This window comes from Benincasa hispida, chromosome 11 (genome assembly GCF_009727055.1).
Source record: "Benincasa hispida cultivar B227 chromosome 11, ASM972705v1, whole genome shotgun sequence".
NCBI classification, from domain to species: Eukaryota; Viridiplantae; Streptophyta; class Magnoliopsida; order Cucurbitales; family Cucurbitaceae; genus Benincasa; species Benincasa hispida.
In genome coordinates this window covers 46,615,752-46,639,312 of record NC_052359.1, presented here as the reverse complement: position 1 = coordinate 46,639,312, position 23,561 = coordinate 46,615,752, and the positions used below count along the sequence as shown (strand labels likewise).

The 23,561-nt window shown below is 36.2% G+C and overlaps 2 protein-coding genes and 1 long non-coding RNA gene across 7 annotated transcripts; 2 read left to right on the top strand and 1 right to left on the bottom strand.

Annotated features, from left to right (window-relative positions):
• Window positions 1–852: 852 nt before the first annotated feature.
• On the top strand, window positions 853–11,446 carry LOC120090324 (shaggy-related protein kinase epsilon). 5 transcript variants are annotated; one of them, XR_005485513.1, is made up of 15 exons: window positions 865–1,061; window positions 4,717–4,891; window positions 4,996–5,088; window positions 5,232–5,291; window positions 5,438–5,710; window positions 6,253–6,327; window positions 6,407–6,463; window positions 6,612–6,752; window positions 6,889–6,939; window positions 7,028–7,123; window positions 7,201–7,284; window positions 8,592–8,694; window positions 9,411–9,539; window positions 9,918–10,133; window positions 11,072–11,446. XR_005485513.1 is itself a non-coding variant. In XM_039047901.1 (14 exons), the coding sequence occupies exons 2-13, from the start codon at window positions 4,775–4,777 to the stop codon at window positions 9,491–9,493; spliced, it is 1,233 nt and encodes a 410-aa protein (XP_038903829.1). In that variant the 5' UTR covers window positions 865–1,061; window positions 4,717–4,774; the 3' UTR covers window positions 9,494–9,539; window positions 11,072–11,446. The 5 variants fall into 5 exon arrangements, 4 of the variants coding, with proteins under 4 accessions (XP_038903830.1, XP_038903831.1, XP_038903829.1 ...); XM_039047901.1 differs by lacking the exon at window positions 9,918–10,133; XM_039047902.1 differs by lacking the exons at window positions 9,918–10,133; window positions 11,072–11,446 and having other exon boundaries at window positions 853–1,001; window positions 9,411–9,694.
• Window positions 7,291–8,357, top strand: LOC120090325. The gene is made up of 2 exons (XR_005485514.1): window positions 7,291–7,887; window positions 8,163–8,357. It is a non-coding gene; the product is annotated as an uncharacterized LOC120090325 (long non-coding RNA).
• Window positions 11,447–16,114: 4,668 nt separating the features above from the next.
• On the bottom strand, window positions 16,115–17,379 carry LOC120090720 (uncharacterized mitochondrial protein AtMg00810-like). Its single transcript, XM_039048437.1, has 2 exons — window positions 17,067–17,379; window positions 16,115–16,395 (listed from the first exon to the last, which is right to left on the bottom strand). Exons 1-2 carry the CDS (start codon window positions 17,377–17,379, stop codon window positions 16,115–16,117), a joined length of 594 nt encoding a protein of 197 aa, XP_038904365.1.
• Window positions 17,380–23,561: the final 6,182 nt, after the last annotated feature.

Below are 23,561 nucleotides of genomic sequence, written 5' to 3'. Positions count from 1 at the left end.
ATGATATTAGAAAATCTGTGTGACGTGGATTTTAAAATCCAATTGATAACAATACAGTTACATTGCAAAATTGGTATTTAAAGTTTAGAAAAAGTTAGAATTTATTGTGCATGGTTTATAATTAGAATTTAAGGTAGGTTTGGATTGAAAAAGAAAAAAATATTTTTTAAAAAAACTATTTTTATTTAAATTATTTTTATAAAAGTCGATTAAAATACATTTTGACAATGTTTCAAAAATTATTTTTATTCGTTGTCAAACAATTCAAATTTTTTTTTAAGATGACTTATTTTCAAAATCAAATACTTAAAAAGTTAAACCAAACACATCCTTAATCTCTATAATTTGATAAAATACTCCTAAATAGTCCATAAGGTAGGGACCATGTATTAGAATTTTATTAATCCATAAAGACTATCTATGAGATTTTATCAAATTATAAAAACAAAATTCTAATTGTTAAATCACTAAAAGAAAATTCTAAATTTTTTTCATATTGTAAGGACAAATTTGTAATTACGCAAATTTAAAAAGTGGAATTAAGTAAAACGAACGTGATATTAAATGTGTGTCTTAAAACTGTGGGAAACAAACCTGCCCAAGAATAGATAATTCCATTTTTCGTTGAAATTGACATTTTTAAACTCTTAATTCCAAATTCCAATACAACCAAAACGACGTCGTTTCGTCTTGAAAGTGAACGTTCTGAATTGCCAGTGTCACTCAATTATTCATTGGTCACAGAAGGAAGTCCGACGTGACGCCACCATCCACCGTAATATCGCCACGTGTCAACCTGTCTATTACCCCGGACGTCAAAACTGACCGTTAACTTCATTTGACCAAACTGGTAGCGTCCGCTCTGTCAGTTGCGAAAGAAAGAGAGAACAAAAGAAGAAACAACGAAGAAGAGAAGACGGAGTCTCCGACTCTCCATTGGTCAAAAAAAGAGTCTGCAAAGACTGAAAGATCCTTTTTCAGCCCTTGGGGAAGATTCGTAGGTTGCTTGATTCTGCTTGGATTTTAATTTTTTTTTTTGCGAAATGATCTGCTTGCTTCAGGTATTTTGATTTTGAACTTCGACTGATTTTTTTTATTTTCTACTGTTTTGATGGATTTTAATTTTTCCTTTTGGTTTGTTGCTGAGAAATTGTAAGAAATTGATAGGACATCTGTGAGTGTTGTACTGGTTTTGGATCGTGTTTGTATTGCATTTTGAGTGTCTTGGATGCTTGGAACTGAGATTTGGTTTTCGCCATTTTGGATTAGATTGCTTAGGGGAAGTGTGTGCTGACTTTCCCCTGGGTATGTAGGAAATTGGCTTAGTTGGATTTGGTAGAGTCATGAGGAAACTCATTTATCCCTTTGCTTTATGCTGGTGTGGCTAGCTTCCATATAAAGAAAATTTTCTTTCGGTTTGTTGTTTTTGTATTTGGAATGTCGATGGCTTATTTCTTGCATTATGTTCATGGTCCACCCAACTAATTTTGAGAGGTCTCGTCCATCTGAAGAATAGGTTTGGGAGACGATAATGCTTTTAAGTTATTAAGTTTTCAAGTTTGAACTAGGGACTACCTTTGAGGGTATGTCAAAATGTACCATGGTCTTTTAATAGGATCCGTGGTTGAGCTCTATGAGAGAGGCAGTGTGCTCTGACGGACCGGAGTTGCCTTGAATGAGAGAGAGTAAGCTCTCAATTCAACCAAGAGTGACCAACTGAACGTGCTTCACCAATCATTTGTAAAAGGTGGGGTTGGATAGGAATTTGAATATAGTCCCTTACTGGTTAGTGGTGGGGAAGACTCTCATGGTATAGGAGGGGACATGATCTCCACTCGTATGAAGCTTTTGAATGAAACTAAAGGCAAAATCATGCATGTTTAAGCTCGAAGTGAGGGTGCTTGTTACTCATCATCATGCAGCCCAAGGTTTGCTTAGTTACGAAAATGGTTTGTTTAGTCCTCGAAACTAAGTCTTGACTGCTTTGTCCGAAGATTTCTCATTGTTTTCGTACAATGCTTGCCCCCTTCCATGCTTCCTTCGTGCATCAACCTTCTCTGCTTACACAGTGTCTGAAGTTGTTAATATTGCTCAATTTTCGGCTTGGGCAGCTATAAGAAGATTCTTTGTTGAGAGTCTTGCATTAGAAGGACTTTAGGGATAATCTCCAATATACTATGAAGTTGATTGAAGCTCATTCAACCATTATCGAAGATTTCAGAAGGACTATATACTGACGTTGAAGAGCTCCACGATACCATTTCCCCATCATTGACTTCACTTTGGAGAGGCTGAGGCTCACCGAATAGAGTGATGCCTTCAAAGTAACAGAGGAACTCTTCTTATAACATAAGAGATATGGTGTCTTATCTCGCAAAGCTAAAACATGGCTTGAGGCATCAAACTTCGATGAAGGACCAAATTTCTAGAACTTGACAGAGATTTAAACCGCTCAATCTTCGATTGAACAGAGGTCAAATTCATGTAAAATATGAAAAGACTGGATGGATAATACTAAAAACTTCCTTGATCTCCCTTTACTTTTCCTCCTTTGCCCCGACCTTTCACATTCCATCTCAAGATTCCCGTAACAACCTTGCATTCTCGATTCAGAATCTCCGTGTCAAAACTTTGACAGTTTTTCTAAAGAAACACATTTTTTTTAAGTTCTTTTGCTTCCTTTGTATCATCTCTTTTACTGGTCAATCCTTTGTCTTGGCTTTTACTCGAAAATTCTATCAAGCTACGTATTAGATGTTGAAGTACTGCTCCAGTAACATGAATTGGTGCAACAACTGAGCCAACAATAAGAACCTGCAAAATGGATGCATAGGAAACAAATAAAAGTTACCAGTAAACCAACTGCAATTGTCCATGTACAGAGGAACTGACAATTGCATAAAATGTCCGGAAAAACACCCTAAGAAATGTATTCAAGTGAATCACACTTTAATCCCTCTCCGAAGAACGTGTGCTCTTTGTTCTTTTTTGATAATGAAATTACTCCTTAGTTTCTTAGCAAAAGGGAAAAGAAAAGGTTCTTCCTCTAAAGAACTTTCGTCAGTCTGGAAGATTCTTCTGTTCCCCTTGAGCCACTTAAGCTAGATGATGGTCAGCAAAGCATTTTGCTCGCCACAAAAGGCGCTTTCCTTGTTTTGAGGCGGGTGGAGAACAAAGCACTTTCATATGACAGCTGGTTGTTTTATTAGAGAGAATCACATGGATTGACGCCACGTATTGGCCAAATTTGAACAGTTTATTAGTTTGCCCCATTGGAGTTTATGATGGAACCTTCCGCAACAAACTTAACAAATTGTCTCTTTATGATGATGGGTATTGATATTGTTGTAAAAGTCCTATATATAGTAAAGTAAATATTGACAACTTTGTTGATATTTAGAAACAATTTACAAATTTGGATTATCTTTAGCTGTAAATTCACTTCTATTAAGATTTTCTTCTTCTAGTTTGTTATCAAGCTAAATTTAAGCATGATTCCTTTTTCCGTAAAAACAACTTTTGTCCTTTTTTTGGTCGCTATACGGACTAATTTGTAATTGTTTTTTAGTTTTTAGGTTAAGTTATACGTACGCTTACAAATTGTACACATTTGACCATTTTTTCTGTTAATGTATTCTAAAACTAGACTAGATACGTTCAAAACTGAACTTTTGGAAGTGGTACGAGGTGCTAACTTCTAACAAAAGCAACTACGATGGTTTATGAAGACAACCTACAACCCAAACCATAGTAGCGTCGTGGAACACTTTGTTAGGCTGTTCCACCTTACCGAACAGCAAATATGGAGCTTCCCAAGGGAAGCTTTTCTTTCCCAGAGAAGTGCTTGGGTTTAAATACGTAGTTGCTGAAAATCGCTAGGGAATGCCCGATTTTTTCTATATCCATCGGCACCGTTCGTTTGCGCATGCATAAAACTTTTTTGCAGCACTCCTGGAGAGACCTCCAGGCCGACTTCCCGTTTCAACAGCCTCATATATTCGAACAGTACCACTTGTGCGGTGTAGCTATTCGGTCTTTTCGTTCCTTCCTTTTCAACTTGTACGCCTCCATACACTTTAATGCACCACAATCTTCACCCCAACTCCTACCAATTTATTACCTAATAGCATCAAGAATGTCCTCTTGGCATATTTGAGTGAGTGCCCCTATTTCCCTCAACCTTATCCGGCCCCTAAACACAGGACTTATATTTGAACATGGAACTTCAGATCCATGCTTCAAATTACAAAGTGGGGGTCGAGCTTCATCTGCACCAGGACATTGGGACAATGGTCCTTTCACAAGCTACAAAAGGCATCTCTGGATCACGAGATTCATTCACTTGAGCAGCAGCAATAGGAGCCCAAAAGTTTGAAGTTATTTGTTTGTGGAAGTTAGTTCTACATTTATCAGTAAGGTCATGGGAAAATGATATTTTGCAAGTGATACCGTTTTTAATGGTAACTCTGATTTGAATGTCGTCACAAAAAAAAAAAATTATTTCCCTAAGCTCCCAACAGCGGTAAAGTTTTGGATTCAGCTAAGAAGTCTTAATTTTAAAATCCTTTGAAACCAGCAGTGTTAGACATTGAATATCTCGATTCGCAGCAGTCAATTTTTAAATCTGGCTATCATAGAGAATTTAGATTTAGATGTTTTGCATGCATAGATTCCAAGTATCTGCTTTCCTCAAATCCCCCGTTTCCTAAATTGCAGGTTAGGATTTGCACAGACTGTGCATCATAAGGATCAATTTGTATCAGTTTAGCATATTATGGCATCTTCTGGTATGGGTCCAGTTGGAAAACCCGGTAGTGGCGTTGCATTATTTGCTGATAAACTTCCGGAGGGGATTAATGAAATGAAGATCAGAGATGAGAAGGTTGAAAAGGTTGGCCTCTTTAAGTGAATAGCTGATCTAGTATAATAATTCTCTCTACTTTATGTCTTCTTTTTTTTTCTTTTTTTTTTTTTGTGCTAAATATTCATCTTCAGGATATGGAAGCCACAGTGGTTGATGGAAATGGTACAGAAACTGGACATATAATTGTAACTACCATCGGTGGTCGAAATGGTCAATCCAAACAGGTAAATATTCTACAACTTGCTGCGAATATGTCATATTCTAACCATTTGCATCTATTGAGACTACTTCGTTTTTTAGGAGTATTTCCTTTTAAGTTATATTATACTTGCTTTTGCAATTTATTTTTCCGTGAACTTTGTAACAGACAATAAGTTACATGGCAGAGCGCACGGTTGGGCAGGGATCCTTCGGTATTGTATTTCAGGTAATGGGTTCAATTGCAAGTTTTTCTATATGAGAGTGGGTGGTAATATTTCCTCATAAAAAGAATAATAAATCTTACTAATATAAATCAGCAACTTTTGGAGGTTGAAGTGTAATAGTTTGTGCTTTTATGACTTTGGTTTGCAGGCTAAGTGCCTTGAGACTGGAGAAACTGTTGCTATCAAGAAGGTCCTTCAGGATAAGAGATATAAGAATCGTGAGTTGCAAACAATGCGCCTTCTCGATCATCCTAATGTTGTTTCTCTGAAACACTGCTTTTTTTCCACAACGGAAAAGGATGAGCTTTATCTTAATCTGGTGCTTGAGTATGTACCTGAGACAGTTTATCGGGTAATAAAGCACTACACAAAGGCAAATCAGCGGATGCCTCTCATATATGTCAAGCTTTATGCCTATCAGGTAAATCTATAGTCTTTCTAAGGTTTAGATGACTTATGCATTACCTTTCATTTTCTTGTACCGACTATGTTTGTCTCTAGCCAAAATGATAGAGAACAGAGCAACTGCGCTATATTGAACTAGAACAGAGAGTGGGTTCATTTATGCTGCTTTATCCCCGTTGCAGATGGATAATTAAACCACATCAATATGTATAGAGAATTCGGATAGGGAAAATAGTACTTGACTTGAGATATTTGACAAAGATTTACTAAGTGAAGAAATTCCTGGTAATTATCCTCCGTAGAGTTCATCTTACTCGAATTGGTTGAGGGGTTTTTTAGTCCGTCATGCTTTATAATCTATTATTATGTAAAAGTTTTCTCAGGTGTGATACTTGTTAATTAAATGTCAGCTCTATCCAATACTTTTCGTGTAAAGGCGTGTCTGAAGTACACTTATCTAATTTAAAGTGGGAAGACCTATTCCAAGTAATCCATATTGGAATTATGAAGCAAATCTGGACAGCATCTAATTTTAAGTTTCTCTTGATATCTCAACAGATATGTAGAGCTCTAGCCTACATTCACGGAGGAATAGGAGTATGCCATAGGGATATTAAGCCGCAGAATCTACTGGTTTGCTTTAAAAACTTTTATTTTTTTCTCTTTTTTTGTAGTTATTTGAAAGCTACTTGCTGATAAAATTGTTGTTCAGGTTAATCCCCATACTCATCAAGTCAAGCTATGCGATTTTGGAAGTGCAAAAGTTCTGGTAGGGCTTCCTTTTTGCGTCTTATCTCTTGATATTACAAAAGTATTTTTAGCAGTAAATCTATTATGTTGCCTTTATTCCTCATTTTTGCATGATGCTTTTATAACATATACTATCTTGTCTCTTCCTTTTCATTTGTTTTTAACAGGTGAAAGGCGAGCCAAATATATCATATATTTGTTCTCGTTATTATCGAGCACCTGAACTAATATTTGGGGCTACTGAATACACTACCGCAATTGATATATGGTCTGCGGGCTGCGTTCTTGCTGAGTTACTTCTTGGACAGGTTCCTTACGAAATTAATAATCCCCTCCTTCTCATTCTATGTAAAGTTGGGAAGGGATCAGGATATTTTCTCTTCCTCGCTTCCTGTCTCTGACTCTCTCCTATCTCTCTCTTACTTGCTTGCTCAAATTTTGTAGCCTCTCTTTCCTGGTGAGAGTGGCGTGGATCAGCTTGTTGAGATAATCAAGGTTAGTAACCTCACTCTTTTCTGAAGAGAATAAGTTGCTATTTTATAAACTGAGGTTCTTGTTGTGTTGAACTTGCCTCTTTGATTAGGTACTTGGGACTCCTACCCGTGAAGAAATCAAGTGTATGAACCCCAATTATACTGAGTTTAAATTCCCACAAATCAAGGCACATCCCTGGCACAAGGTACGTAGGTTTGATTTCAAAATGCAACACTTACTCTTTGTGTTTGCGGTTTCTCCCAATCTACCTTTGCCCTGCAGATATTTCACAAGCGAATGCCACCAGAAGCAGTGGATCTTGTCTCAAGACTCCTCCAGTACTCTCCAAATCTTAGGTGCACTGCTGTAAGTGTTTTCCTTTCCCCATCACGATTAAAAGATTCAAAGAAAGGGTAAATTTTATACCCTTAAACTTGCAGGTTATATTAATAAAAACCCTAAACTAATAATTGCTTTCATAAGTGACTACTAAACTATTTATTAATGATTTCTAACTGTTCTCACTTGATTCCATTTAAAATCATCTTAAAATTGCCTAAATAATATTATTCTTCGCCTAATCTGAACTATTATCACATCATTCTTTCTAAATGAGTATAAAAACTAGAGGAAGAAGAAGAGCACACAATATTAATAAAACCTTTTTTTCTTTTTTGGTGTGAACCTCCAACCTCGAGGGATAGAGTGCATGTTCAATTACTGTTGAGTTATGCTCACTTCGACTATGAAAGCTGCTACTACCTACTTGATTCTAGTATTATTTATATCTAACATTGTGGTAACGATGAGTTATGTCTAAATTGATGTATTTTTTTAAAGTTTTGGGTTTTAGTTAATACAACCATAAGTTTAAGATTGTGGTTTGCGAGGGTGTGTGCCCTATCATAGGATCTTTGGAGGGAGAGGAACAATAGAGTGTTTAGAGGTGTGGATAGGGATCCTAATGAGGTTTGATCCTCAGTAAGGTTCCATGTCTCTCTTTGGGCTTCGGTTTCGAAGACTTTTTGTAATTATTCCCTAGGTAGTATGTTACTAGTTGGAACCCTTTCTTTAGAAGGGATTTAAGGCTTGATTTTTTTATGCCCTTGCATTTTTTTTTTCCAATTTTTTTCTCAATGAAAGCAGTTGTTTATTTTAAAAAATATATATATTAGTTTAAGATTTTAACTGATTAAATCTGGAAAGTATAGGATCTGGAAAGTATAGTTTAAGATCCTAATGAGGTTTGATCCTCAGTAAGGTTCCATGTCTCTCTTTGGGCTTCGGTTTCGAAGACTTTTTGTAATTATTCCCTAGGTAGTATGTTACTAGTTGGAAACCCTTTCTTTAGAAAGGATTTAAGGCTTGATTTTTTTATGCCCTTGCATTTTTTTTTCCAATTTTTTTCTCAATGAAAGCCGTTGTTTATTTTAAAAAAATATATATATTAGTTTAAGATTTTAACTGATTCAATCTGGAAAGTATAGGAAAAGAAATGATTTTTCCCTGAGAAAGAAACTAATACTAAAGCCAGTTTTGTGAGTAAATGTCATAAAAAAAAAAAGCTGTAATTGCAAATAAGCAGTAAATCTCCACCCTATTCATTTCTCATCATTCTAATGTCAATGTAATATTATTATCTGCTCCTGATATGTATTTTACAAACAAAACAGTTAGAGGCATGTATCCATCCTTTCTTTGATGAACTCCGCGATCCCAATACTCGTCTTCCAAACGGGCGCCCCCTGCCTCCTCTCTTCAACTTCAAACCCCAAGGTTTTGTTTCTTCCTAGTTATTATGGATTTTTTTATAGTACTTTTAACCTAACTGTTTGTTTGCTTTCAGTCATTGTACTCCTGGAAATATAGCCATTCTTTTTTAATAAACAACTTATGTGCCATGTTAAATGAATGAAATTTAGTGAACTCTTAGAATCTTAAGATCAATGGTAGTTTAATTATTTGTTTGTTTTTAGTATCTTGTCACTTGATTTTGATTCTTCGTTTGATGGATTGAATTACTGTAACCCATTGGATGACCATTTCATTTTCTATGCTTTGTTTTTGAAAAGTATGTTTGTTTCCTCAACTGTGGTTTTCACCTCTCTAAAAATCTATTATGAGCATATCGCATATCTCGATGATTTGATGTCATGAGTTTAGTAACATATGTTGGCATGAGTTCTGTCTTGTGTTTTTGTTTTTTTTCCCCCTCTTCTTCTTCCCCCTCCAAGAAACACGACTTGAATTTTTAAAAACATTTGTAGAAAATTTAAGAAATCAAAGAAACTCATTAATGGAAGTTGTTTTTGTTTAACTTTCAAAAACAAAAAGTCAAATGATTGTCATACAGGCCTAGAGTAAGAAGTTTAATGGTGAAAATGTAACCGAAACTAAAATATCAGAAATAAAAGATATGTTTTTAACCTATTATTATTTATGAGCATATAAACGATTAGCAGTTAAAAAGATACTGAATATGAGATCTGCAGAGCTAAAAGGTGCAACTTTAGAGCTCCTCTCCAAACTCATCCCAGAACATGCTCGGAAGCAGTGCTCTTTCCTTGATTTTTAGATCAAAACACAACGTGAATGTTATTTTCCTCGTCAGATTCAGACAGGTATGAAAATCCTTCAAAATGTAATTGTGTATGTCTGATTATCAATTGTAATGTATTTTATTTGAAAAAGAATTATCGGAGATTAACGCTGGTTGAAGGAATGTTGCTATTGAAATAACTATTCACCAAGGATTTTTACTTCTCTCTTAAAAATACTTTTGACTGCTGCTTGTCTGTATTTGATTGAGAATACTGCTTCCTCTGGCAGAAGTGACTCATGCAATGCATGAGCATCTCACGATTGATTCAAAATCAAGAGAATTCACAATGTTATATAATATATATAGATCATTCACAATGTTATATAATATATATAGATCATTTCTCTCATTGTCGGTTGATTCTTAGATGGAATCTCATGTTAAAATATGGTGTCAAGCCCATGAAGCCCAAACAGGCATTCAATCCAAAAACTAAAAAACGTCATCTTATCAAAGAATAGTGAACTTGAAGAGGCACCATATTGAAGGGGATGAGCACATTAGAAAAATCAAGAGATCATGTAATGTTTATAAGATATATGGACAACTCATTTTATTACAATTGGTTTTGAGATAGAATTATATGGGGGGCGTTTGGGAACTCTAGAAAAAGGTATACTTGGTAATTCCTAAACCTCTAAAAAAAAAAAATACATTTGAGCTTTGCAACTTATCGAAGAAATATCTTTGTACTTTCAAAAGTTACAATACAACTTGACTTTTCACAAATGGTTTAATATTATTGTTAGAGTAGAATTCTTTTAGCATTTATGACGTAATTGAGACTTGAAATGATGTGGCTGTGCTTATAATATAATCTTTATAAAAGATTATGAGTAACATTCTATTCTTTAAAATAACATGGAAATTTTATGAATAAAAAAGAGAATAACATGAGTATTAAAAAAAATTATAGAAAAAGTTGATAGGAAAGAGGAAAAAAACGCATGGGGTTGCTTAGTTTGCTTTTATAACAAGAATATTGCATGTATGAACAAACATGATGCAAGATGGAAGATTGGTGTTGAAGAATAAGAATGGACAACGGACATGGTGTCAACGTCAAAATTCAGACAACAAAAAATGTTCGACTTTTTAATGTGATAATGACGATGAATTAATTAAACTATCCACATTTAAAATAATAAGTACTGTCTTACCCATTAAGATATGTTTGAATTGTCGAAAAATGAAATGAAGTACTTACCCATTGAGATATGTTTGAATTGGAAAATGAAATGAGGTAAAGAGGGTTGTACCTCAGGGAACTATCAAAATGTCCCTACTATCAAATCAGAATAAAAAAAAGCTAGGTTAGTTGGCAAAAAGGACCATAGAAAAAATGTGAAATATGATTAAAAAATTCAAAAGTACAAATTTTGGGTGAAAAGTCGATTCCTCTTTTGTTTTCTCTCTCTTTCCCCTCTTTCAGTATTTCTTCTCCATCATCATCTTCTTCATCAAGCTCTCTCTTTCCATTCTTTCAAGCAAACATTTCAGTAATTTCTTCCAAATATTTCTATATTTTAATTATTTCTCTATTTCTTCTAGGGAGGTGGCTAGTCAAGGAGCAGGGGTGGCTTGGCTATGATTTGGATTAACAGAAAGCACCATATAATTAAATAGCATAAACTTCTCCGTTATCGTCTTTGGATTCGTAAATTGTTAAAAACCCATGTTGGACTTTCACTTTCTTGTCGTTTCGATCGATTTTCTTCAGCTTGGGTTTCAAATCGGTGTAACCATCCCTCTCCAATCAACGAGGATATCTCTCCGGTCGATTCTGTCCCTTTCCTCGTCCTCGTTGAAATGGTGTTTAAGAAACTATAAAACAGAGAAATAATGGAAATAGAGAAAGCTCGACGAGGAAGATGATGATGGAGAAGAAATAGGGGAAAGAGAGAGGAATTGATTTTTTACCCAAAATTTTTACTTTTAGTGTTTTTTTATCATATTTCACTTTTTTTTATTATTCTTTTTGCCAACTCACCTCATTTTTTAAATTCCAATTTAATAGTATGGATTATTTTTAAACTTTATTGAAAATATATCAATCAAAATTGGACATTTAAAATGAAACAACTATCAAATCACATGGACCAAAATGATATTTAAACTTAAAAGGATTCTATTACTAAAGCGAGTATAACTCAATTAACATTCGAATCTATTAATAGTTAAGATGTTTACCGTTTGAATCTCCCTATTCCTATTGTACTAAAAAAACTATTAAAAAAAAATTCTTACCTTCATTTTAAATATATATATATATAAGTTTTTCATTAGGTGGGATATGAAAATAGGTGGAATCGCAAATAATCCACGACCTAGGAATAAAGTTATTAACAATAGTCAAGACAAGAGATAAAAGAATAATAAGAAGAGAGGAATAACACATAAAGTTAACCCAATTCGGTATAACCACATCTATGTTCGGGAGGTTTTGCACCTATGTCGGGGAGTTTAATGTTTAATCATCTAAGATTACACATTATCAGTTTACACACAGCTGAACTCTAGCGAGCAAGTTAGGCTTCCCTTAACTTTGATACTGCTTCAGATGAGTATAAGTGTTCAAATGACCCGACAACTCGAACAATCTGGACCATCCAACTCAATTGTAAAGGTTGGGTTGGATTAGTTTTAATTTCGAGTTGGGTTGGTTGAATCTTTTATGTTGTTTTCTTTCGAGTTGGGTTGGGTTTGGGTTACACTTTTAAAAAATTCAGATTGACAAAACTCAAACCAAATTTTTAATATTATTGAAAATATATATATTATAACTTACAAATATTATAACTTATATTTTTTATGATGTTTGTATGAAGTTTGTAATAGATATCTTGGATTTTAATATTATTTTATTTTTATGAAATTTTAATTATTAGTATGTGTCATACACAAATTTAAGTATTTTAAATTAATAAAAAAAAATGTAACAAAAAAAAAAAGAAAAAATAACTCGACAACCCAACTCAACCCAACCCGACCCGAATCGGTTGGAGACCTTATTCGAGTTATTCAGGTAACCAACCTAATCAACCTGAATTTTCGGGTTAGTCAAAAAAATTTCCCTAACCCAACCCATGTACACCCCTACAGATGAGTCAAGCTCCCTCTAAGTTTGATGTTACTGTAACAATTTCACTCTCCTTTCACCTATTAGTTGTAAGACTCCCCCAACTAGCACTTCACTACAATCAGAGGATATAATAACTTGGACAAACCAAGCTTCAAAGGAATAAAGCACCTTTCGTTTGATTCGGCGAGCCACAGAAGTTTTAACTACTATCCCCTTCAAGGTATTCAGTAGCAGACACCATACAAAACATGTTATTCGGTTTGCCCCAAACCCTAGAGACAAACACCTCTAAATACAATCCACAAAAGGCAGGGAATAACCTAAATCTGGCAAGAGTACAACAAGGAAAAAAATCATACCAGCAAATTTGCAGTCAATAAGGAAAGAAAACCAGTGCCAAATATTTGCCAATAAAGTCGGAGATAAAATAACCAACAACATAAATAAAAGAAAATATTATTTTCCAACCAAAACCATAACAAACTCCCCCTTTGGCATAAGATTTTATTTTGTTGGCAAACCAATCAACCTTAAATAAGACAGGAAAAAGAAAAACACACCACATTAAATCGAAATCATAAAAAACAGCTAGATAAATAATCAAACCAGATGAAACGAATACAGCTCGAGCAAAATCATGCAAAATCAACAACACAAAATCAACCACCAAAACCAAGTCATTCTCCTCCTTTTGTCCATAAGAAAATCAATTTGTGGTCGGAGGCTAAGAAGATGAGGCATCATCTAAATGCAAAAGCGACAAACTTAAGAGATGAACCATCGCGAATACTCATAATGCATGATTCAGAGGATAAGATAAAAAAAAAATGCACGTCTCAAGCTTAGTAGGAATTAGTAAACCACCTTTAAGGACATGCAAATCCTCATGAAGAGTAATATTTGAGGCTTTGGGTGGACGAATATTATACACAATGTCAAGAACACGAGACATCTACAAAATCTTGTAACTAAGATTAAGAACTTTGGGATCAAGTCTAGGAGCATCATTCCGACCAAGAATGTCAGGGCATTGAGACATCAAAATTTCAGAGAATAACCGCGGAAGACAAATGGAAAGTTTGATTGCAAAGGAGTCAACATGCCAAAGGAGCTGATTATACACAGACACACCAAAGTTACAGGGCTTCAATCTGATAGAGAAAACTGGTAAAAGAAGGAGAAAAACTGGATCCATGTGTTGAAGGACACCAATTAGCAATGTCAATCTGAAATAAGATTGCATGTTTCACACTGAGGGCAGAGGCAGACAATTGACCAAACTAAGGCCAAACAGAGCGAGTTCCTCCTGTAAACTCAGACACAAAATATACGAATGGGTGAAGTAACCTAAGAGTAGAGGAATCATCACAACCAAGATAGGCATTGATAACCGTAGGAGAGATTGGAAAATAAATGCCTCTAGTGTAGACTTTCTAATAATCAGGATTGTCGAGATTGTTGAAAGTAGATGGAAGATTAACAATAAACTCCCTTAGCAATTAAGGATAAAAGGGACCAAGGTCTATAATAGTCTTTAAAAGCCTAGCACGTTGAATTAGATCCATAATTTCAAGACATGACTTGGTCTGATCAGATAGAACTTTCTCATTAGCAATACATCACTGAACCATATACTTCCATGTCTAAACATTCTCCTCACTATGAAAAGATATACCATCAAGGGGAACAACAGGCACATTCGGAAGAATTTTACATCAACCAACTCTTATGCGCAACTTATCTTTGACAATAGTAATGCCATCTTTGGAGCTTAAGTTAGAGAGCTTCTTAGAAGATTTTGAATCAGAGTCAGTAACCTTTTTCTTGGAAGGGGTACCTTTCGAGCAAGTACAAGTAGAGCTACAATCAACAGACACATTCACAGAGGCACCCTTCTTCAACTTTCCCAACTAGGCTAGAAAATATTATCATTAGATGAATTTGGCATAGTCTCTTCGGATGAACTAGATTTATACACAAATTTAACAACATCAGAATCAGCAGATGGGGATGATGGTTCAACCCGAATGCCTGAAACGGAAGAAGAGGCATCCGAATAAAAAATAGTTTGACTCTGCATATAGGGATGAACTAAATCCTCCATGTCAAGAAGAATGCCAGCAACCTCTAGAATAACATCTGAATCTTTAGCAACAATAGCAGAGGAAAACACAGGAGCAGAACCTAATTCAACAAGAGGCTCAATATTATCAGGTGTAGTCTTAGTGTGAACAACAATAAGACGCGAAGTAGCCAACTTTTCTGGACCCACATCAATATCCACAGAGTCCATAGGCAGATTAGTCATATTGACATCAGAGACAAATGGAATAAGAACAATACTTGTACTTTCCTGGACAACAGAGCCTAAGGGAGTAGTGTCTTCAACAAGTGACTCATCCTCAACAACAAAGGTGTGAGGGTCAACGAAAGTACTTGGCTGTTCAAGAACAACCTCAGAGGAAGGAGCATCTGAGATTAGAAGCACCCACAATGGAAGCAACATACACGTATAGAAGAAGATCGATCTCTTGCCTCATCGAGGGAGTAGTACTAACACCAAAAACATCATTTGCAACATTCCTCACACTGGAATTGTCACAGAGGACCATAGAAAAGGTTCTAATGTCAAGGGGCTCACACTAACTAGCAACACCCACATGCACGAAAGGTTGAACCAATTCAAGGGTAGAAGCATTAGCACCCTGGGAGGGGAGCTCTAAAAAAGGAGAGTTCATACGAGATCACTTGATGGTGGTGGAAGAGGATTCTTCCACAGAGACATCGAGAACGTTTGCCCTAGACGGAGAAACATTCAGACTGACATGAAATTTCTAATTAGCCTTTTGCTTGGTATTTTCTTCCTAGAGGTGTGAGTACTAATGCGAGGTTAACCATAAGGAACTTCTGAATATTTAAATGTAATATAGAGAGGTAGTTGAGGAAAACGTGCTCGGAAAAATAAGGCACAAACTGAGACCAAACCCATAACTGAGGAAGCACTACAACCGTTTGAAAATTTGAATTCTCAGTAGAGAGAGACACAATATTGCAAAAGGAAAATTGCATTTAATGTCATATGAAGGTAATTAAATATGGGCTAGCAGAGTTTAATATGGGTCCAAATCTCCATACTTACCATATTATCGAGTAATTACTACAAATTAATTGTACAAAGCCGAAGCGCAACTCGCAAGGATTCAAAAAAGCAGTATCCAATAGTTTATTGAAGCTATCAACAACTTAGTTACCTGTACTAACATGGTCAAGAGATATAACTTTAGACTCAACTAGCTCTCTGATGATGTGGTGTATGATATCAATGTACTTAGTTCTGTTATGTTGTACTAGATTTTTGAAAATGTTGATAGCATTCATGTTGTCGTAGTACAAAGTCATGATATCTTGTGCGACATCATACTCTTGAAGCATATATTTCATCCAAAATTCATATTTTAGAGCCTCATTGATGTTCATCGGCTCGATAGGAGAAGTGAAATAGACATTCCCGATTAGTTTTGATAGTCCACTTTCTCCTTTTTGCGTGTAGAGACATCTGCATTTAGGTCACCTATTATGTTACTTAGAGGATGATTCTTTTGAACACAACTAGATATCGGAATCATCTCACTTTCAGTTTCTTTTGAGCCAGAGTTACCACTTTCACAGGTATTACTACAGGGAGGAGTTGGAGGATAAATGTCAATGCCATAAGGTGCACCATGTGAAAAATTATCTTGATCTTGATCTTTTCCACTTTGGTGATCAGAACTTTGTAAATCATCAATAATGACTAATGAAATATAAAAGAGACAAGACGAAAATAGAGACCAACACACAGATTATGTGGAAACCCTAGAACAAGGAGAAAAATCACGATACAGATTTTTCTTATTATTTAATTGATACACTGAATACAAGGGAATAGGACGAATAAATAAACAGTAGAGAACCCTAGGGCTGAATACAATTACAAAAATACCCCTAGGTTAAAACCCTACTTTCAACATTCCCCCTCAAGTTGTGGCATAAATATCAATAAGACCCAACTTGTTGATACAGTAATCAAAGTTTGGTCTAAGTAACCCCTTGGTGAGAACATCTGCCACTTGTTGGTTTGAAGGAATATAGGGGATGCAAATGCTTCCACTATCCAGTCTCTCTTTGATGAAGTGTCTGTCAATCTCTATATGTTTGGTTTTGTCATGTTGAACTGGATTATTTGCTATGTTTATTGCTACTTTATTATCACAAAACAATTTCATTGGAAGCTCACTGTCTTGGTGAAGATCAGACAATACTTTCTTTAGCTCGATTTCTTCATAGATTCCTAAGCCCGTTGCCCTGTATTCAGCCTCAACGCTACTTCTGGCAACAACTCCCTATTTCTTACTTCGCCAGGTGACAAGGTTACCCAGACAAAAGTGCAATATCTGGAGGTTAACTTTTTATCAATAACAGAACCTGCCCAATCAGAATCGGTATATGCTTCGATAGCCCTTTTTTCGGACTTTCTGAACATTAGGCCCTTACCAGAAGTCCTCTTTAAGTACCGAAGAATACGTTCAGCCGCAGTCATATGCTCCTCATAGGGAGCTTGCATAAATTGGCTTACCACACTCACTGCATACGAAATATCTGGTCTTGTATGGGACAGGTAGATCAACTTCCCAACCAACCTCTGATACATTTCCTTGTTAACAGGAACTTTGTTGTTTGTAACATCAAATTTTGTATTATACTCCACAGGTGTGTCAGTTGGTTTACACCCAGTCATGCCTGTTTCTTTAAGTAAGTCCAGTGTATATTTCCATTGCGACACTGAAATACCTTCTTTTGATTGGGCCACTTCCATTCCAAGGAAGTATCTCAGCTTACCGAGGTCTTTAATCTCACTCTTTTGTCATTTTTGTTTTAAGCCTCATAATTTCACCCTCATCATCGCCAAACAGAACAATATCATCAACATACACTATGAGGACTGCAATCTTCTCGGAGCCTGACCTTTTTGTAAACAATGTATGATATGAGTGCCCTTGTTTATATCCCCATGCTTTAACAAATGTAGTAAACCTGTCAAACCAAGCCTTTGGAGACTGTTTCAACCCATATAACGACTTCCTCAGTTTACATACCCTATGCCTGAACTGACTCTCGAACCTAGAAGGGGGGCTCATATAGACTTCTTCATCAAGTTCTTCGTTCAGGAATGCATTCTTAACATCCAACTGGTGAAGTGGTCAATCTTTGTTCACAACAATAGACAGCAATACCCGAATAGTGTTTAGTTTGGCCATGGGAGAGAATGTTTCAGAGTAATCAACTCCGAAGGTTTGAGTGAAGCCTTTACCAACCAGTCTGGCCTTATACCGACCAATCGTCCCATTTGATTTGTACTTTACGGTGAACAACCATTTGCATCCAACTGGCTTGTGCCCTTCAGGTAAAGACACTTGTTCCCAAGTTCCATTTTTCTCAAGAGCCCTTATTTCTTCCATAACAGCCATTTCCATTCAAAACTCTCCATTGCTTCACGAATACTGCTTGGGATCATGATAGTGTCTAAGCTGGTAGTGAGAGCTTTACATTTTGGAGACAGATTGCTATATGTCATGTAGATGTGCATAGAATACCTCGTGCATGAACGAGTACCTTTCCTCAGTGCTATAGGAAGATCAAGAGAGGCATCATGATTTCCCAACTTTCTAGGTTTCTCAGCATGATTGGTCATCTGTATATCAGGACTTCCAGTAATACCTTTCATTTCCTCTCCAATTGTTGGTATTTTTTCTCTATTACCATCATTCTCAGTTGTCTCCTTATCTACCACATTTTCAGTATTACCACTTCATTCATTCTTATCCTCTCTGCACTCGTCAGTCTCCATACATATATCAACATCATTAGTTTCAGGAATATATGTACCTGGACCTGATGTAGGGTCTGATTCATGGACCGAAGCCGGTTGTTCAACAGGTGGCGCTTCTTCCTATAGTAGGTTATCCATGGAATCTGGTTGGTAGGAAGAACTGGACAGGAATTTTCAGGACTGGGAGACGAAATTGGGGTGAATTCTAAAGGAATAGCATAGGAAGACCAGTTAGTCTCTTCACTCAAGCTCTCCTCCTAAAGGGAACTAATGGAAAAGAATGGTTGATCCTCAAGGAAGGTAATGTCCATAGAGACAAAATACTTTCGGGAAGACGGATGATAGCATTTATACCCACGTTGGTGGAGAGGGTACACAACAAAGACACATTTCTAAGCATGTAGAGTGAATTTTATGCGATTTAGGCCATAGGAGTGGACAAACATGACGCAGTCGAAGACCCGGAGGGGAACATCGGAAATCAAGCGAGTATTCGGATAAGGTTCTTTGAATAGGTTTAAAGGATTATGAAAGTCAAGGACACGAGAGTGCATGCGATTAATGAGGTGGACGACAGTAAGAATGGCATCCCCCCACAAATAAGACAGAAGAGTGGCAGACAACATTAAGGATCGGGCGACTTCCACCAAATGACGATTTTTACACTCGGCTACTCCATTCTGTTGGGGAGTATAAGCACACCAGCTCTGGTGGACAATCCCCTTAGATACAAGAAAGTCTCGGAAAAAGGTGTTAAAGAATTCTCGCCCATTATCACTCCTCAAAATCCCAATCTTTGCACAAAACTGGGTTTCAATAGTTGTATAAAATTGTTGAAAGACGAAAGACACCTCAGTAAGAAAGCTCAAGTAAGGCGGGTATGGCCGTCTATGAAGGTGACGAACCAATGTTTGCCAGTGGAGGTAGTAGTAGGTGAAGGTCTCCAGACGTCACTATGAATTATGGAGAAGGGACTGGACGACTTATAAGGTTGAGAACGAAAAGTAACACGACTTTGTTTGGCACAAATACACACATCACGATTTAAAGAGGCTAAATTAACATTGCAAAATAAATGCGGAAACAAATATTTCATATATTGAAAGTTTGGATGTCCTAAACGATAATGCCATAACATAAAGTCATTTTTGGAAGTTGAAAAATTTAAAGACATAAAACCAGTTCTATGATCCTCCCTAGAAGAAGCATTGTCAGAAAGGAAGTAGAGCCCTTTATCATGCCGGGCAGTGCCAATCGTCATCTCCGACTTCTGATCCTGAAACATAACAGAATCTGGTGAGAAAATGGCCTTGCAATTCAGATCTCTCATAATATTACCGACTGATAAAAGATTATATGAAATTTTAGGCACATGTAGAGTATCACGCAGTACTAAACCATCAAATGGGGAGGTATGTCCTTTCCTTGCAACCGAGGCAAAGGATCTGTTTTCAATTCTAATACGTTCATTCCCCGCACTTGGATAGCATGAAATAAATAGATCTAAAGAATTGGTGAGGTGATCTGTGGCCCCTGAATCTACAATCCAGAGTTTCTTGCCATTAATGCTAATAAGGCCAAAAGAGGGAAAAGTACCTGATTGTGCAATCGCACTCACCTCGACCGCACTCAAATTGTTCTTGTTGTCGGTAGAGGGCTGATACTATGTATTCTTATTAACCAAGTCACTTATGAGGGCATGCCCAAAGTTTGATTTGTCATGTGATTGTCGCCGCCTACTGTTTGGGGGTCTCCTGTGCAATTTCTAGCACTGGTCCTTCGTATGCCACGACTTCTTACAATGCTCACACACAGAAGTGGGCTTTTTATCACCATCGACACTATATGCCTTTGTAACAAAGGCTGATGCATCAGTGGAAATGACAACAGGATTGTTCATAGCATGCAATCGATCCTTTTCTAGTCGTACCTCTGAATAAACTTCTCTGAGGGATGGTGTAGATCATTGACCCAATATGCGACTCTAAATACTATTAAATTTGGGGTTCAACCCCGCCAGGAAAACATACACCCAGTCGGCTTCTTCAAGTTTCAAGTATTGAGCCTCATCCTGAGCACAGTTCCAGACAATCTCTTGGCAAAGGTTCATCTCTTGCCAATACACCGACAGTTTATTAAAGTAGGATGTGACATCCATGGTCCCATGTTTGCAATTATGGACCTGCTTGTGTAGTGTGTTCATCACCAATCTCTGATACCTTGATGAAATATAAAAGAGACAAGACGAAAATAGAGACCAACACATAGATTACGTGGAAACCAAAACCACGATACATATTTTTTTCTTATTATTTAATTGATACACTGAATACAAGGGAACAAGGCGAATAAATTGACAGTAGAGAACCCTAGGGCTAAATACAATTACAAAAATACCCCTAGGTTAAAACCCTACTTTCAACAATGACATTGATAGATTCCATCACAGTACATGTGCACTTGTTAAATACAGATAAGCACAATTGTTTGAGGAATATCCAAGAAAGATTCCTTCATCTGCTTTGGAATCCCATTTATTCCTATCGTCTCGATTAGTGAGAATATAGCAAATGCTTCCAAACACGTGAAAGTATGTAACATTTGGCTTGCATCCTTTCTAGAATCCATAGTTCGTACTTAAAGTACTTGGGTGAATAGTAATTCGATTGTGAATGTGGCAAGTAGTCTTCAAGGCCTCTACTAAAAAATGCAAAGGAATACGTTTAGCGTGCAACATTATCTTGGCCATTTCCTGAAGAGTGCGATTCTTTATTTCAACTACACAATTCTACCGAAGGGTTATAGGAGAGGAAAATTCATGTCGAATACCTTCAACATTACAAAAAAAAAAAAAAAAAAAAAAAAAAAAAAAAAAACTCAAATCGGGAGTTTTAAAACTTTTTACCATGATTAGTCTTGGTCCTTGCAATTTGTACCTTTTGTTTTCGCTGAAGTTGAAGACATAAAGCCTGACATACTTGAAATGTATATGATTTTTCCTTGATGAATCGCACACATGAATACTAGAAAACATCATCAACATAAATAAAGGCCTAACGTTTACCACCTAAACTCTCCACTTGCATTGGCCCCATCAGATCCATGGAAGTAATTCCAATACAGGATTGGTAGTACAAACAGACACTTTCTTGTGAGAAACTTTAACTTGCCTTCCAGTTTGACAATCACCACACACGAATTCACCATCTCCAGGCAAAAATGGTAACCCAAAAATGGCTTCTTCAGACATTGTCTTTTTTTATATAACAGAGATTAACATGACCTAACCATTTATGCCATATTGCAACACCATTGTTTCAAGCTGTGTGATAGACATCATAACAAACATTAGGAGTCCACAGGTAACAGTTATCAGATGAACGCATATCTGTTGTGATAGTTACATTATCTGCATTAGGCACCATAAATTTATCGTTTGAGAAGTTCACAACAAGGCCTTGATCACATAGTTGACTTATACTGATTAAGTTTATAGTCAATCCTTCAACAAGAATGACATTTTCTAATGCAAGAAGACCAGAGTACGTTAATTAACCTTTTCCAAGAACCTTTCCTGTTGTTCCATCTTCAAAAGTAACATGACTAGATCCATATGGTTGAATGTTTTTCTATAAAAGATCTTACACCTCTCATATGTCTTAAATAGCCACTGTTGAAGTACCAATCCTCTTTATAAGAGGTTTGAATAAAAGTAAATGTAACTTGACATCTAATATCAAATTGAGGGTGACATTTCTTCACCCTCTGCTCTATTTTGTTTTTTGAAACATACCTACCACCTATAAGGTTCCTGGGATGGTTCCATAATAAAGAGTCACTAATTCTTCTCTTTAATTGATAACAGTAAGGTCAAATATGACCTTCCTTTTCACAGTAGTGACAAATCCACTTTTTTTCACAAACTAGTTAGGAGGAGCTAATGTGCCTTCACTTACTTTAGATATTGGCGTAGGCATCGAAGTGTCTTTGGCAGGAACAAATATTTTGAAAGAGAGGAATCTCCTTTGAAGAGTTAATTTCTAAACCTGTTGAATCCAATGCCATGTTTATCAGAAATTTTCTTCCCTGAGGACATGATCTTGTTGAGATTAGTTGTGCCAGAATTGAGCATTCTAATAGATTTTGACATAGTTTCAAGATCAACCTTGGCATCTTGTAATTCTTTCGTCAGCTCAGATATGGTGCTTAATAGACAATAATTATCTTCAATGAGTTTTTCAAGTATCTTCTTTTGAATAACCAAGGCTCTTGAGTCTTCAAGCCACATCTGATATACTTCCTTATAAGATAATTTTTCATACGAGATAGTAACTTTGTCAGACTGGTTTTTTGGAATAGGATCAACATTATGAGATGGCTTACGATTTTTGGCACAGTCAAAGGAAAGACTTCACACTAACACATGCACTTCGTCTTTTGACTCACTACTTGAATCTATTTCCTCGTCAGAAAAGGTAGTTGAATATCCTTTTTTTCTACCTTCTTAGAAAGTTTAGACACTCTGCTTGAAAATGCCCAAACCCCTCCCATTTCGACACTTGAAGTTTCTTTCTCGAACACCTTGACCACCACTGCCTTCGTTGTCACTTTTTATCTCCTTGACAAATTGATTTGTCAGCCTTGAGATATGATTGTTGTTGGTATTATTCAAGTCTTTGATATGAGGAGAAACATAATGGCCACGAGAGCCAAAGCGCTTGTCCCATCATCTAAGAGTTGTACCAAATTGTTTTGCCTATATCGATATAGGTTTAGCTAGGTTTTCATTAAAATCTTTGGTTTTTCTTGTTGAGCTATCATTATTCACTGAAGACTGCAGAGTAATTCCTTTGAACTTCTTTTCAACTTTATCACCAAAAGTCATATCAAACGTTCGAAGAGATCCAAACAGTTCATCAATTTTCATAGTGTTAATATCTTGGGTTTTTTCAATAATACTAACTTCATATTGAATCTTGTACATAATGAACGTAACACTTTGCAGCCAAGTGTTTCTTCAGAATTTTTTTCTTTGAGAGCAAATGATTCATTAGCAATATCTAAAAGTTTCACATTGAATTATGCAACAC

Coding starts and splice junctions, on each gene's coding strand:
- LOC120090324 (XM_039047901.1), top strand. CDS start 4,775: ATGGCATCTTCTGGTATGGGTCCAGTTGGAAAACCCGGTAGTGGCGTT. Junction 4,892..4,995: donor GAGATGAGAAGGTTGAAAAG/GTTGGCCTCTTT, acceptor ATTCATCTTCAG/GATATGGAAGCCACAGTGGT. Junction 5,292..5,437: donor CCTTCGGTATTGTATTTCAG/GTAATGGGTTCA, acceptor TTTGGTTTGCAG/GCTAAGTGCCTTGAGACTGG.
- LOC120090720 (XM_039048437.1), bottom strand. CDS start 17,379: ATGACTGGGTGTAAACCAACTGACACACCTGTGGAGTATAATACAAAA. Junction 16,396..17,066: donor TACCGATTCTGATTGGGCAG/GTTCTGTTATTG, acceptor ATATTTCATTAG/TCATTATTGATGATTTACAA.